Source organism: Crocuta crocuta, unplaced genomic scaffold (assembly GCF_008692635.1).
Source record: "Crocuta crocuta isolate KB4526 unplaced genomic scaffold, BGI_CrCroc_1.0 scaffold13, whole genome shotgun sequence".
In the NCBI taxonomy this organism is placed as follows: Eukaryota; Metazoa; Chordata; class Mammalia; order Carnivora; family Hyaenidae; genus Crocuta; species Crocuta crocuta.
In genome coordinates, this window is record NW_027530007.1 from 2,502,758 (window position 1) to 2,517,314 (window position 14,557).

Below are 14,557 nucleotides of genomic sequence, written 5' to 3' on the forward strand. Positions count from 1 at the left end.
TCAGCCTCTCCTCCGACTTGCCCGAGGGGACACGTGGCCGAGCCCCTCGCATGCGTGGATGCCCCACAAGTAGCACCGGGCGCCACTGGGAGGAGAGTGGATTTGGGGCGGTGGGGCGGAGGGCTGGGAAGTTCACGGGGAAGCAGCCCCTTGGACGCAGCAGCCTGGATGCAGCAAACGGGCCACAGCGTCCCCGGCAGGAGCCGCGGGCTCACCTCGCTGCCCTCAAACTTGACGTTGACCAGGAGGGCCCGGTTGGGGACCCGCAGGGTGCCGGCCCCCCAGCTCCGGGCCGAAGGCTCCAGCTGCAGGGGGAAGCTGTACTGCAGCCAGGCCTCCCAGCCCAGCTGCTGCCGGCGGGCGGCCGCCTCCTCGCAGAACTGGCGCATCTTGGTGCGAAAGTCGTTCACCTCNCCAGCGCACGCGGGGCACCTTTGCCGATGAGGAGGCTGATCTGTGAGTTGACAAGCTTCTTGACCCTGTCGCCCTCTCGGGCCACCAGGCGCAGCACCGGCAGGAAGGGCTGGATGTCACACAGCCGCCGCTGCTCGTCCTCCAGCTCCTGCTGCTCGGCGGTCTGGTTGACGCAGGTGAACACGTAGGCCTCAGGGTCGCTGAGCATGTGGAAGAGCGGCTCATACTGGGCGCGGTGCCACAACACCTGAGGGGACAGTGGCCGGTCAGGCCTCAGGGATCCGGGAGGTGATCCCCCGCCCCCTGCACGACTGCCCTCCCCAGACCCCTTGAGCACTGACCGCACGGGTCACCATCACTGCCCTTCTGTGGAAGGTGCCTGGAATTCGCTAAAATCCTGTCCCCAGTCTCCCCTGTATGTCACCCTTGAGAGACTGCTGGCCGGACGTGACCTCCAGCTAATCGTCCTGGGGCTCATCACCCTGATGTTCTAAATGTTGGCAACTAATTCGGAAAAGGTGCACAACTGAGAGCCGTGAGACCCTCCATGGCTGCGGGCAGCTAAGGCGGTCAGCGTGTGTCCTCAGGGCAAGGTGTCCCCAGCGACCCTGGGAGAGCCGCCTAATAGTCAAGCTTTACTGCAAAAGTGTTCAGAGTCACAGAGAAAACAGAAAAGGAGGGAACAGCCCTATTTTTGTCCCATGGGGGACAGATAACTATGGTCCATCAGCACAGAGCCATAGAACAGGGGCATGACCCAGAATCTAGGGACCTCCTGTACGAACAGAAACAGAAAACTCCAAGGGACATGGTGAGTGGGGGGGGGGGCGGGGCNCGGCGGGGAACCCCAAGGTAGACAGCAGCAGATCTAATTCAAGCTCATTTCCATACAAACAACTCTAATAGGGGCGCCTGGGTGGCTCCATCAGTTAAGTGTCCGCCTCATGATTTCAGCTCAGGTCATGATTTCACAGCAGTAATTTGGAGCCCCAGGTTGGGCTCCATGCTGGGTGAGGAGCCTACTTAAGATTCTCTCTCCCTCTCTCTTTCTGTCTCTTAAAAAAAAACAAACACAAACAAACAAAAAACCCCACAACTCTAATAAACATAGTAATTGATACAGACCAGGATTTGCCAAAGTAACTGGTTTGCAGGCAAACCTCGCCTGCTCCCAAGTTATTAGAAGATGGCCACGCCCACTCATTTACATACTGCCTGATGTGGCTCTGGCCTTCCATTGGCAGAGATGAGTGTTTGAGACAAATAGCAGATGGTCAGCAGATCCTAGACTATTTACTATCTGGTGTCTGGTATAAATAAAAGTATGAAGAAATTGAAGTCAAACCGGGGTGTGTGCAGAGCCCCACGTGTTTTGCATCTCTGCAGTGTTGGAACTGTAGTCGCTGGCATGCATGGTTCAGAAAAATAAGATTACCCTGGGGGCTCCTGGGTGGCTCAGTGGGTTAAGTGTCCGACTTCGCTCAGGTCATGACCTCGTGGTTCGTGGGTTCAAGCCCCACATCGGGTTCTGTGCTGGCAGCTCAGAGCCTGGAGCCGGTTTCAGATTCTGTGACTCCNAAGGTGTTATAATGTTAACTCAGAAACAAAAAAAAAAGATCCTAAAGCCCCTAATCAGAATCATCACAAAAAACAACACTCCATAGAAAAGAAAACAGGAATCAGCCAAAGTGTTAACTGTGCTTATCTCATAAGGGCTCGGTTCACAGGTAACTTTTTTCCTTTCTCTATTTTTTTCCAGTTTTCCTAAATCAATGTGTCCATATCACTTTTGAAATGGAAAAAAATTAATTTTAAAGAAATCTCCTGGGAAGGGGATATTGAGAAACAAAACAAAACCAAAATTCCAAGATGGTCCCTTGCTTCTTTCCTTTTTTTTTTTTTTGTTCAACTCCCAAGTATAGCTTTTAAAATTCTGAGCCGAGGTCTTGCTCTCTGGCGTGACCCATGAAATCCCACACTTCGTAAGTGGGATAAACTCTTTGAAAGATCACAAGACAACATCTACCAAATACTTTCCAGATGTCTAACCCTTTGACTCAGTAATCCACCCGGACAATTATTCAACAAAACTAAAAACTATTTCCAAAGATGATGTTTACTGCGATGACAGCTCTGAAGAGAGAAGACAGATAAGACTCTCTTAAGTGGCCGTGGATGGGGTGTGGTTCCAAAACCGATGGCAAAGTCATGGACAGAAGGAAAGGCCACCATGGGAACCACGCCCTGAAGCTCTCACTGGAATCTAGCCAGTATTATTGTGCGCTGATAAAAGGGAAAGCTGAATTCAAAATGCTAGCTGGGCACTCACTGTAAACGTTTATTTATTATTATTTTTAATGCTTTTTTATTTTATGAGAGAGACAGACACACTGGCAGTGGGGGAGGAGCAGAGAGAGAGGGAGATACAGAATCCGAAGCAGGCTCCAGGCTCTGAGCTGTCAGCACAGAGCCCAATGGGGGCCTCGAACCCACAGACTGCGAGATCGTGACCTGAGCCGAAGTCAGACGCTTAACTGACTGAGCCACCTCTAACTATAAGCTTTTAAACAATTCTTAGATATTATTTATCTTTTAAATTTTGTATTGTAGGATCTCAAATCTAAGCCTGAGAGTCTGTCTGTCTTTCCCCCTGAGTTCCAAGCTCTAAGGTCAGGGGAGGGTCAGAGAGAGAAGGAGACAGAATTCAAAGCAGGCTCCAGGCTCCGAGCTGCCAGCACAGAGCCCACTGGGGGCTGGAGCTCAAGAACCGTGAGATCATGAGCTGAGCCAAAGTTGGACACTCAACCAACTGAGCCCCCCCAGGCACCTGGGATCGTACCTTCTTGATGGTGCTGAGGTTGGCATTCCGGGACACAGGGAAGTTCAGATACACCCCTGTGGGCAGCAGGAAGTCAACCGCCACACTCTGATTCTCCTCTTTGGTCCAGAATTCCATGGGGCAGTCAACCCCCGGGGGCATCCTGCTTTTTCACTTCAAAGGCACCAGTTGTCCTGAAAAGGAAGAGAAGGCAAAATGAGCCACCGCAAGGGTGCTGGATGAATCCTTTGTAAGGATCCTTTGGAAAACAGAAAGTCAGGACCTTTGGCAGTAGGATGTTCAGGAAGGAGTCCCTCCCGTGGGCACCTCCCTCTGGATCTCGTCCTGCCTGGGGTGGCTGGTGGCTCCTACTGTCCCCAGACCCCATCTCATCTGTCATCACAGATAGGCACTCACTCTGTCTGCATCCCTCACTGCAGTGGCCCAAATCCAAGACACCAATAGACCCGTTCCAAATCATTTTTCTCAGGAACACACGCCAGAAACGGGGGATGGCAGGGTCTCTGGTCAGACAACCCAGGACTCGAGAAGGACCGAAGGCTGCAGTTTTTTTTGGAAAGTTTCTAACCAGAAACCAAGTGGTTTAAAAGTGGCTTTGGCCATCAAACAGTCTTGAAATATCTCAGTCATACCAAACACCCTCGGTCACACCCGCTCTCCAGTAACAAAATGCTATAGACACAGTTACGAGTCTTCTGAGTATCTCCCCTGCTCCAGGTTACCGCCACCTGCGTTCTGGTTGTTTATAATTTCCGTGCATGTTTTTATACTTTTATTAAATTAATATGTATTCGTGAACAATTCCTAATATTTGTGCGTGCTTCCAAACTGGATGAAGAGTGAGTCTTCTGCAATCGCTTCTGCCAGTCAACATTCTGTTAGGTTTATCCAGCTGATCCACGAAGCTCAAGCTCATTCATTGGAACCCCTGTGGGATTTCACTGTTTAAATCGACCACAATCTATTTACCCCTTCTATTGTTGATGAACCTCGGGGTTTGCTTCTGCTCTTTTTGGTTCTTACAAACAATGCTACGATGTATATCCTTATACACCTCACTTTGAGTATCTGTAGAGTGTTGTCCAAGGGAACTATGTGGAATCACACTGGTAATGTCAAGGCTGCCAGCAGCCACATTAAAAACAAATAAAAAGTGGGGCGCCTGGGTAGCTCAGTCAGTTAGGCGTCCGACTTCGGCTCAGGTCATGATCTCACAGTTCGTGGGCTCGAGCCCTGCGTCGGGCTCTGTGCTGACTGCTCAGAGCCTGGAGCCTGCTTCAGATTCTCTGTCTCCCCCTCTCTCTGACGCTCCCCTCCTCACGCTGTCTCTCTTTCTCTCTCTCTCTCCCAGAAATAAATAAAAACATTAAAAAAGTTTTTAAAACAAGTAAAAAGATAAAGTTTAGTAATATATTTTACTTAACCCAATAGATCCAAAATATAGTCACTTCAAAACGTCATCACACCAAAAAAATTACTAATGAGCTATTTTACACTTTTTTTTTTTTTGGCAGTAAGTCTTTGAAATCTGGTGTATAGTTTACACTTACAGCACATTGCAATTTGGGCACTGGATTTCCATCAGAAATCCCTCATCTATCTGTAGATTTCATGCAATTTACAGATATAAAGTAGGTTCAAAAACTCAAATTGTTCCAGATATACTTAAAAGTTTTCCAAGAAATGCGTTGAGTATCCATTTCTTAGGTCTGAATGAATTAAAATTAAATGAACTTTTATTGTTTTTTCTTAATGTTTATTTATTTTTGAGAGGGGTGGAGGGGCAGAGAGAGAGGGAGACACACAAGCGGAAGCACGCTCCAGGCTCTGAGCTGTCAGCACAGAGCCCAACGCGGGACTGGAACTGATGAACTGTGAGATCATGACCTGGGGCAAAGCCAGTCGGCTTAACCGCTTAACCGACTGAGCCACCCAGGCACCCCATCACCCTCCACATTTCAAGTGCTCTAGAGCTACGCGTGGCTGGGGGCTGCCTCGTGCACAGCACAGGACCTAGACAGCCAGACAACACCCTGAACTTTGCTAACGTAGGGGCGCCCGTTAGCAATGGCACCGCCACTGTCTGTGGCTTCACCTCCATGCTTTCATCAGCACTTGGGCTCATCAAATTTACTCATTTCCGCCAACCTGATGGTTACAGAATGCTCTTTTGTTGCTTTAATTTGCATTTCCCTGATCATCCATGAAATGCTTATCTTCTGCAAATAGCCTGCTTTTACATTTTGCCCATTTCTTCTGTGGCGTTGTCTTTTTCTTATTGGTTGATAGGGTTGCTTTATATACTCTGGATTCAGTTCCTTTGTCGATTAAAGAAATTGGAAATATCTTCTTTTGGTCCAAATCATCTATCTTTTCACTCTGTTTCTGGTATCTTTTTGGTGAGCAAAAACTTGTAATGTTGACGTGGTCAAATATTTTCCTTTATGTTTTATGATTTTTCTTCTTTAGAAAAATATTTCCTTATCCTAAGATCACATCTTCCTAGATTTAGAGGACTTTTTTTTTTTTTTTANGATGACTTTTAAAAATCACTGAAAAACGGGGCGCCTGGGTGGCTCAGTTGGTTGGGTGTCCGGCTTTGGCTCAGGTCATGATCTCGTGGTTCATGGGTTCGAGCCTCGCATAGGGCTCTGCACTGACAGCTCACAGCCTGCCTCGGATTCTGTGTCTCCCTCTCTCTCTCTGTCCCTCCCCCGCTGGAGCTCTGTCACTCAAAAGTAAATAAACATTTTAAAAAAATAATTGAAAGGAATTGTTTAAGAGGGATATTCTTTGGGGCTCTGCCATTTGGGCCCAGCCCTCCCCCCCACAGTGCGGCTGGGTGCTGAATCTGCTCCGAGCGGCAGCACGTGGGCGCCTCACCCCGTGCCTACCCTGTTACCACCACTGGGATCCACTTCCTCTGATTGTAAAACCACATCCTACTTTGGGTTCCTCTTTCTGAGAATGACCAGGCCAAAAGCTTTCTTTTTGATTCAAAGTGTGGGGGACACTCAAAAATCCTGGAGAACCCACTTAATGCTCAGTGTCCTTTGGCCACACTCGGGAAGTCAGGGGCACCTGTGGCCACTCGATCCCAGGGTCAGGATGAGCTCATGCGGCCCGAGCTCCTTGGGACTCCCGCCAAGGCCTCCCCCTGCTCCCCTGCCCCTTAGTGCTACGGAAATGAAGGCTTCAACTGCATCACCCCTCCTCCCTAAGACAGGAAGGCGGGATGGTGTGGGCGGGGCATAATCAAATGACGGAGGTGGGACAGGAGGAAGGAGGCACCTTCTCTCTCTTTGTGGACCCAGGGCCCAGATGCAGCTGCTAACAGGCCAGAACTTTCTATGAAGCTCAGACTTCCTCTCTCTGCAACGTACGGGACAAAGATGTCAACGAATCCAGGGGCTTTCGCGCTGCTCCAAGAACGCGAACCGGTACAACCACCCTGGCAGTCTCCACCCTCGGCGGTATCTACGAAAGCTGGGTGCCGGTGTGCCCTATGACCCAGCAATTAATTGCACCGTAAGTATACACTCACCAGAAACACGAGTACGTGTGCACCAAGAGACACAAACAAGAGTGTCTAAGGCACTGCTCTTCATAAGTGGCCCCCAACTGGAAACTTCCCAAATGCTCATCAGCAGTATAATGGGAAACTAAATCATGGTATCTTCTCCCAGCGGAACTTTATAGAACTAGGAAAAAGAACGATCTACAAATGCACACAACAATATAAATGAATCTCATAAACATAAGACTGAATGAAAGAAGTCAGGCGCAAGAGAAGATGGGCTTGTGATTCCAATGATACAGAGAACAAACACAGGCTGAACTAATCTGTGTTGCAGAAGAAGAGACAGGGCTGCCCCCAGAAGGGCAGGTACCCCAGGAGAAAGGGGCTTCTGGGTGCTGGCGATTTTCAGTTCCTTCACCTGGGAGCCGGAGACTTTTCACAAGCCCCCCACGCCCTCAGTTCCGGTGGTTCGGGATGGCTTGACTCAGTTCCTGGCCGCTCACACAGCCGGAGACCCACCCGGCCACAGGGGTTGGGCTGGAACCCGGAAAGGGGCTTAGTCCCAGCCGATCACGGTCTACAGTGATTCCAGGATAAGCCTGTGAATGTCGTCAGTCCGGTGGGTTTGAAAGAAATTTCATCCGGATTTCTTTGGCGGATTTCCACCTGGGGGGCAGGAAGGAATAGCCACCCAAGGCTGCTGGTGACCACCTCTTGCTGCCCTTAGGGGTGGGGTCTGAGAAAAGACGACCATGTAGGAGAGCAGGGCTTGGCGTAAAGAGTACGAGTGGGGTCCTGAAGACACCCTTGGGTTCTTGGATGGAGACATACATGCCTGAGGCTAAACTCTATCCCTGACTTTTCAGTTCTATCAGCCAAAAACTCCCCTTGCCCCCTACCTTTTTTTTTTTTAACTTAGAGCACTTGTGTGTGTGTGTGTGTGTGTGTGTGTGTGTGTTACTTGCAGCTGCGTGTTCCATTTTAGGAAGTGCCTAGTGTTAGCAAGTTCTTTCCTTGGAAATTGGCCTGCCTCTGAGAGCTAAAAGCCTGAGCTTTCCATTGCCATCTAGAGGCACACAGGGTTGTCATCTGATGGCTATTTCTGCTGGATGGCAGCCTCAGTACCTCTGACTGTTCTCCCTATGGCAGTTTTTAGACTCTTGCCAAAGTTTGGTCCTTCGAGAAAACAAGATGCTGTGGATGGGACCTCATGGGCCAAGTGCAGAATTTTCTGGGTACCAGACCCCTATGCTTAGCCTAAGAGCAGATCAGCCCTTTCCCCCAAGGAAGTCCTTCGGCAGCCACATCACTGAGCTCACTGGCTGCCAAGCCCTCTAGATACTTCCCCAACTATATAATCAAGATCTATTTTTTCAAATATTTTAAAAAGTTAACTCATTTAGAGAGAGAGAGAGAGAGAACGAGCAGGGGAGGGGCAGAGAAAGGAGAGAGAGGATCCCGGGTTCTCCCAACTCATTTCCTGAATCTGAATACAGGAATTCACAATCACTGTTGGTCACTTCATCTCATGGAAATAATTGGCACTTGTGTATTACTGGACTTGATATTTGTACATATGACTCAGTCCGAGACATATTAGTTTAAACTAGTGTTTATTAAGTGCCAGGAGTCATGCAAGGCACTGGGAGACGGCAGCGGAGAAGCTTACACGCCAGCTGGGGAGACACTAATACCCAAGCACACGGTGGGTAGGAAGAAGGATCACAATCTATCGACACGGTGAAGGCAGCGTGCCAAGTGGCGATGTGACGGAGAACCCTATAGGGAGGCCAGGAAAAGCCCCTCCGAGGAGACACCCCAGAGCAGAGGACTAGACCATGCCAGCCACGTCCAGGGAGGACAGACAGCAATCCACTGCCGCTGGAGCCTGTGAGTGGAGCAGGGAGGGAAGGGAAGGGGGTAGAACGGGTTGAGGAGTCAGCAGAGACCCAGTCCTATGGAGCCTTTGCAGGGGTGATGCCTGGGTGTCAGAGTGACGGGCAGTCTTAGCAAAGGAGCCAGGGGTCCAATCTGTGTCCAAAATGATGCTGCTGGCCCCAGTGTGAAAGAACCGGGAAGAAGCAAGCATGCACATGGGGAGGTAGGGAGCTTCGTGCCCCTGGTGAGGAGAAAGGCAGGGAATCAAGACATATTTTTCAAATATCTTTAGAAGTTAATTTATTTTGAGAGAGAGAGAGAGTGAGAGAGAGAGAAAACGAGCAGGGGAGGTGCAGCCAGAGAAGGAGAGAGAATCCCAGGCAGGCTCTGCACTGTTAGCAAGGACCCCAGTGTGGGGCTTGAGCCCACAAACCATGAGATCATGACCTTGGCCGAAATCAAGAGTCAGATGCTTAACTGACTGAGCCACCTGGGTGCCCTGCAAGATCTATTTAGGAGCTCGGGCGGATGACAGGGGGGTCGTGGGGGAAGGAATAAGGATGACAGCCAGGCGTGGGCTTGGGAGGCTGGAAGGTGGTGGAAATCCCAGGGACACTGGAATGGGGAAGTGTGGGGGGGAAGCAGATTTGGGGGCAACAGAACAGCAAGGTGTCCATTTCAGACACGGAACCTGAGCTGCGCAGTGAGAGCCGGGGAGCAGTCCCAGGCGTGGAGCGAAGGGGAGACGTCTTTGGGGCTCACGAGGCATAATTTGGGGTCAGCGGGCTACGCACACAGAGGTGTATGAGACGGCCTGGAGACAGCGGGTAAGAGAGGGCCAGGACCACCTTTGGGGCACCAGAGTGGCATCCACCAAAGATGAACCACGAGCAATCCTTCCTCGCTCTGAGTCAAGCCAGACTCTTGCGGCCCACTTCCGGGTGCACATCTGCATCATTAATACAAGATCAAAGAAAACCGTTCAACAAGGCACGCAAGCCCTTTCACTTCCCACTTCCCGCCAGCACGGTCCCCGGAACAGCCGTGGATGGCGGCGGGTCACTGCCGTGGGCCCACATCATCCCTCCACCGCCGCGCTGGGAAGTGGCCAGTCAGACGCACCTTCTCTGGCCCAAGGTTGAAGCAGCCTCTGCCGCTGTGAAGGTCTGAGGGGTCTGACCTTCTGGTCCTGGGCAGCCACCGGGGGAGTTTCCCCCAAGATTTCGTAACAGCGCCCCGTCCTTCCCGGCCAGCAGCCAGGGCTACAAGGGCCCCTGTTTATTTCTATGAGAGGAGGGCGGGCAAAGGATGTAGTAGGTCAGAGCCACGGTGCTTCCTCCAGACTGGGGACCCAGACTGGGGACGGGGTGGCCGCCCGTCGACTAGCCCTCCCCCGCTCCCCACCCCCCCGGACTGGCACACCTGCTGGCCGGTGGCTCGTGCCGAGCTCGGGACTCCTGAAGCATCCGCTCATTTCTCTGAAATTGCAGGTCTGAAACGGCATGTTAGTTCGGGCTGCGAGCCAGCATCTGTCTCCCGGGCCGGGAGGGTTCCCCTTCCTCCTAGTGACCACTGCAGATGCGCCTGTCGCTCCACGGAGGAGGCGCTGCCCGGCACTCGTCGATGTAAAGACAGGCTTTCTGGCGCTCGAGTCACATGCCCTCGGGAGCCGCTTCCCCAGGGAACACGTGAGTCACTCTCAGCAGGCTCCGTGCAGGGGACAAGCCGCAGGGAGAAGGGAAGTTGCGTCCTGCTTTATCTGAGAACTAAACCCCCTCCTGCCCGAGGGAGCCTGGCTAAGACGCGCCATGACCTTCGCCTGCTGCTCTGGAGCGAGAGTCCAAAGGTCCCCAGGGGTCATTGTCACGATTCTGTCCAGAGACAGAGATGCTCCTGGTCTTTTAACTCGGGGACAGAACATTGAACTCTAGGAAAGTCACAACCCAAATAGCTCAAGAGGGGTCTCAGAAACGTCTAGAAGGCGGTTACACACACTGTCCCACATCTACCACCAGCCCCGGCTGGGAGGTTTATGACACCAGCAGTCACGCTGACGAAGGACAGGGAGCCACACGGCTGGCCTTCCGCGTGACACTGAGCAGAGCACAGTCTGGTTGGGCCTCCTGACCTGGGCTTATTCTCAGGTATTTCTCAGCCTCAAAACAGCCCTTCTGGTAAGTGTTCCGTTTCCCAGACTCTTCCGTGGAGAACGAAATGGATGTTTTTGCTGTTGCCTAACTGATGTGGGAAGCGGGCTCTTCAGAGGCAAATTCCAAAGGTGCTTCACCCAGAGGCCCCACTTCCCAACGGAGCTCCTGCGTGTTTGCCTTAAAGGAGCTTTCTAGAAACCAGCCCTGCTCTGGCAGCCGGGGAAAGCCCAGATGATTCGATAACCACATCTTCCCGGAGACCCTCGGGAAGAAGAACGTGAGGGGCCCCTTTTCAGCCCCAGAGTGTGCGGGGTGCCAATCCCGTTCATTCATTCATTCAACAAGTATTTGTCTGAGCATCAGAGAATGTGCCCACCAGGGAATGAATGGGACAGGCACCAGCCCCGTTCGTACAGGCTTTTTAGCCTAACAGGAGAAAAACAAAAACAAACAAAAAGCAAAATGAATAACAAGCTGATTTCAGAGAAGAAAAGAGATGGACTGTCATATAAGGGGCTTGCACGGAGGGTCTCTTTCGGATGGCGGGTCAAGGAAGGGTGCTCGAATGAGGTCATATCAGAGTTGAGGCCCAAATGGTGAGAAAGATCAGGCAAAGATCCATGACACAGGGGTCGGGCAGCTGGAGCGGGAAGTGCAAAGGCCCTGAGGCAGGAGACCAGGTGACCGGAGGGGAGATGGCTGGATCGACAGTGAGGCCTGCCGGGCCTTGTGGCCACCGTGAGGAGCCAGGTTTTATCATCGCTGCAGTGGGAAGCCACTGGAAGGTTTTAAGTAGGAGACTGAAATGGCCTGACATTGTGCCTTACAAAAACGGCTTTGGCTACAGTGAGAAAAACGGAAGGGAGAGAGGCAAAAATGGAAGCCGGAAAGCAGTTAGGCCAGGGCTAGATTCACGAGAGAGAGGTTGGGCCCTAACTGCCACAGAACATCTGAATCCTCTGCTCTTAACAACCGAGGAAGGGGCATCCCAGAAACCCAGCCTTGAAACCTCCTGTCTTTAAGAATCTTCTTGGGGCTCCTGGGTGGCTTAGTCGGTTAAGCGTCTGGCTTTCACTTAGGTCATGATCTCGTGGTTTGTGGGTTCGAGCCCCGCGTCGGGCTCTGTGCTGCCTGCCAGCTTGGAGCCTGGAGCCTATTTCAGAGTCTGTATCTCCTTCTCTCTCTGACCCTCCCCTGCTCACACTGTCTCTCTCTCTCTCTCTCTCTCCTAGAAATAAATAAAAAATAAAAAAAAATTTAAAGAAAAAGAATCTTCTTGACAAAGAACTGAGGCCGTAGACCAGAAGGCAAGCTGACTGGTCCGGGGTCCCCCACCAGGTGCAGTTTTAGGACAGATGAGCTAAAATTTTCTCCCAAAATACAGAATCTTTCATGAAAACCACTTCACTGTCTCCCTAGGAGGCTCCGGACCAGCATCCTCTGCCCCCAGTGGCCACCGCGGTTTTGAGGGCAGAAAAGGGTCTCCGCACCCCAGGAAAGCGATGTCCACCACAGCAAAGGGGAGGCCTTTGCCACGCAGGAGGTGCCTCTGCTGCTCTCTGTTACGAAGCCCACTGTCCAGCAGTGGGCAGGTGGAAGGGGAACATGTATCCAAAAGGAAATGGGAGGGAAGTCTCCAGAAGCCGGAGGCCAGCCGAGTCGGACATCCCCAGAACCGTGCCCAGGACTAGGAAGGAGGCGCTTGTCTGGAGGACTGTCTGATACCGTGAGCTCCTGTCACAGGAGAAAACGGGATGGGAGGGGCGAAGGCCGAGGATGGATGTGATAAGAAAGTAATATGTGAGATTGTGCAAAAGGCGTCCCCACGTCTGCTTGGCAGGTAAGCCAAGGACGCAAGCTGCCTTCACCCACTGTCTATCCACTCTGCCTCCCTCAGTTCTTTCTTTGTTTTTTTTTCTTCTTCCTTTTACTGTCTCCCATTTTACATTTGTCCCCCTTGAAGCCATGTGATTGTTAATAGAACAGTAACTTTTGGGGCACCTGGGTGGCTCAGTTGGTTGAGCATCTGACTCTTGATTTTGGCTCATGATCTCACAGTTCGTGGATTCAAGCCCCACGTTGGGCTCTGTGCTGCTTGGGATTCTCTCTCCCTCTTTCTCTGCCCCTCCCACATAGGCTCTCTCTCTCTCTAAAAGTAAATAAAATTAAAAGAAGATAGAACAGTAACTTTTAATTTGAATATTTAAAAATGAAAAAAAAAAATCCCCAGTGGAGGAAAAACAAATCGACATTGAAGAATGAGAGGTACAATTCTCTGGAACTTCTATTAAAAAAAGAGAGGGGCACCTGGGTGGCTCAGTTGGTTAAATGTCCAACTCTTGGTTTCAGCTCAGGTCGTGATCTCATGGTTTGCGGTTCAAGTTCCATATTGGGCTCTGCACTGACAGTGCTGAGTCTGCTTGGGATTCTCTCTCTCCCTCTCTCTGCCCCTTCCCCAGCTCTCCCTCTCTCTCTCAAGCAAAATAAATAAATAAACTTAAAAAAATTTTTTTTAAAGAAAAAGAGAGAGACTCCTGACTTCTGCTGTCATCAGAAAAATGAACCAACTATCCTACAAAAAAATTCTCTCCCAACCATCTCTTATCATGTTCACATTTGATCTTAGCCAAAAGGCCGAGAAGCAATTCTCAATATTATCATGTTCAGTTCATGGCCCACCCATTGAGGCCACAGGCATGCAGCCAAGTTGAATCTCCTGAAACTACACACCAAAATCAAATGAAAGATCCATGGCCTCAAATCTGGTAATATGGGAAGTTCAGAAACTGCCTTAAGAAAGCAAGTCTAAAGGAAAAAGAAAAATGATATATACTAAGGTACTCATTTATGTTATTGTTTGTGAAAGTAGAAAATCAAAAATAATAGGGAAACTATCATAATTAACTTAATAGGAGAAAATATAGTCATTAAAATGACACCTGTGTACACTACACAGCACTGCAAACACCCCCACATTAACCGAAACAAAAAATGCACATCCATTCACCACGGCAATGCCTGTCTGTGGACAAAACATTTCAGAAAGCATACAGAAAATGAAAACGGCCATAAGATGAGTGAATATGAATGTCATAGTGATTATTTCAGAATTTTGTTATCTATGAAAGTTATACAAGCATGATTTTAAAAATTAATTAAAACTAAGATGTTTGCAGCAAACAAGTAGCTCATCCAAACCTATCACCCCTGACTGCAGTTGTTTCTTTGCGTATTTATCTCAATATTTGAAAACAATAGATTTATACAGGTTTTCAAATTTTAACTTCTTACTTAGAAGATGAGTTTGTGCTTTCCAGCACACACACGCATGCACACATCCTCTCCTCCATCTTCTGAACATAGCTTTGGGATAATTTTTGGTTAACCAAACTTCAGTGCTTACATTACTATGACCACATAAATACTGTTCAAAATTAAACCACGGGGGCGCCTGGGTAGCTCAGGCGGTTGGACGTCCGACTCTTGATTTTGGCTCAGGTCATGATCCCAAGGTTGTAGGATCAAGTCTTGTGTCCGGCTCCACACTGAGCTTGGAGCCTACTTAGGATTCTCTCTCTCTCTCTCTCTTAAAACAAACAAAACTACAGGCACCTGGGTGGCTCAGTCAGTTAAGTGTCCAACTCTTGGTTTTGGGTCAGGTCATGCACTTGTCCTTCATGACACTGAGCCCTGAGTCAGGCTCTGTGCTGATACTGCAGAGCCTGCTTAGGATTCTCTCTCTCTCTCTCTCTCTCT

The 14,557-nt window shown here is 50.1% G+C and overlaps 1 protein-coding gene across 1 annotated transcript in view; it reads right to left on the bottom strand.

The window, feature by feature from the left end:
• PIK3CD (phosphatidylinositol-4,5-bisphosphate 3-kinase catalytic subunit delta) overlaps window positions 1-14,557 on the bottom strand; it is a 44,258-nt gene that overhangs the window by 9,639 nt on the left and 20,062 nt on the right. Inside the window, 3 exon segments of the mRNA XM_077763843.1 lie at window positions 216-430; window positions 433-661; window positions 3,254-3,426. Of these exon segments, the coding sequence (XP_077619969.1) occupies window positions 216-430; window positions 433-661; window positions 3,254-3,394 (585 nt within the window). The 5' untranslated portion in view covers window positions 3,395-3,426.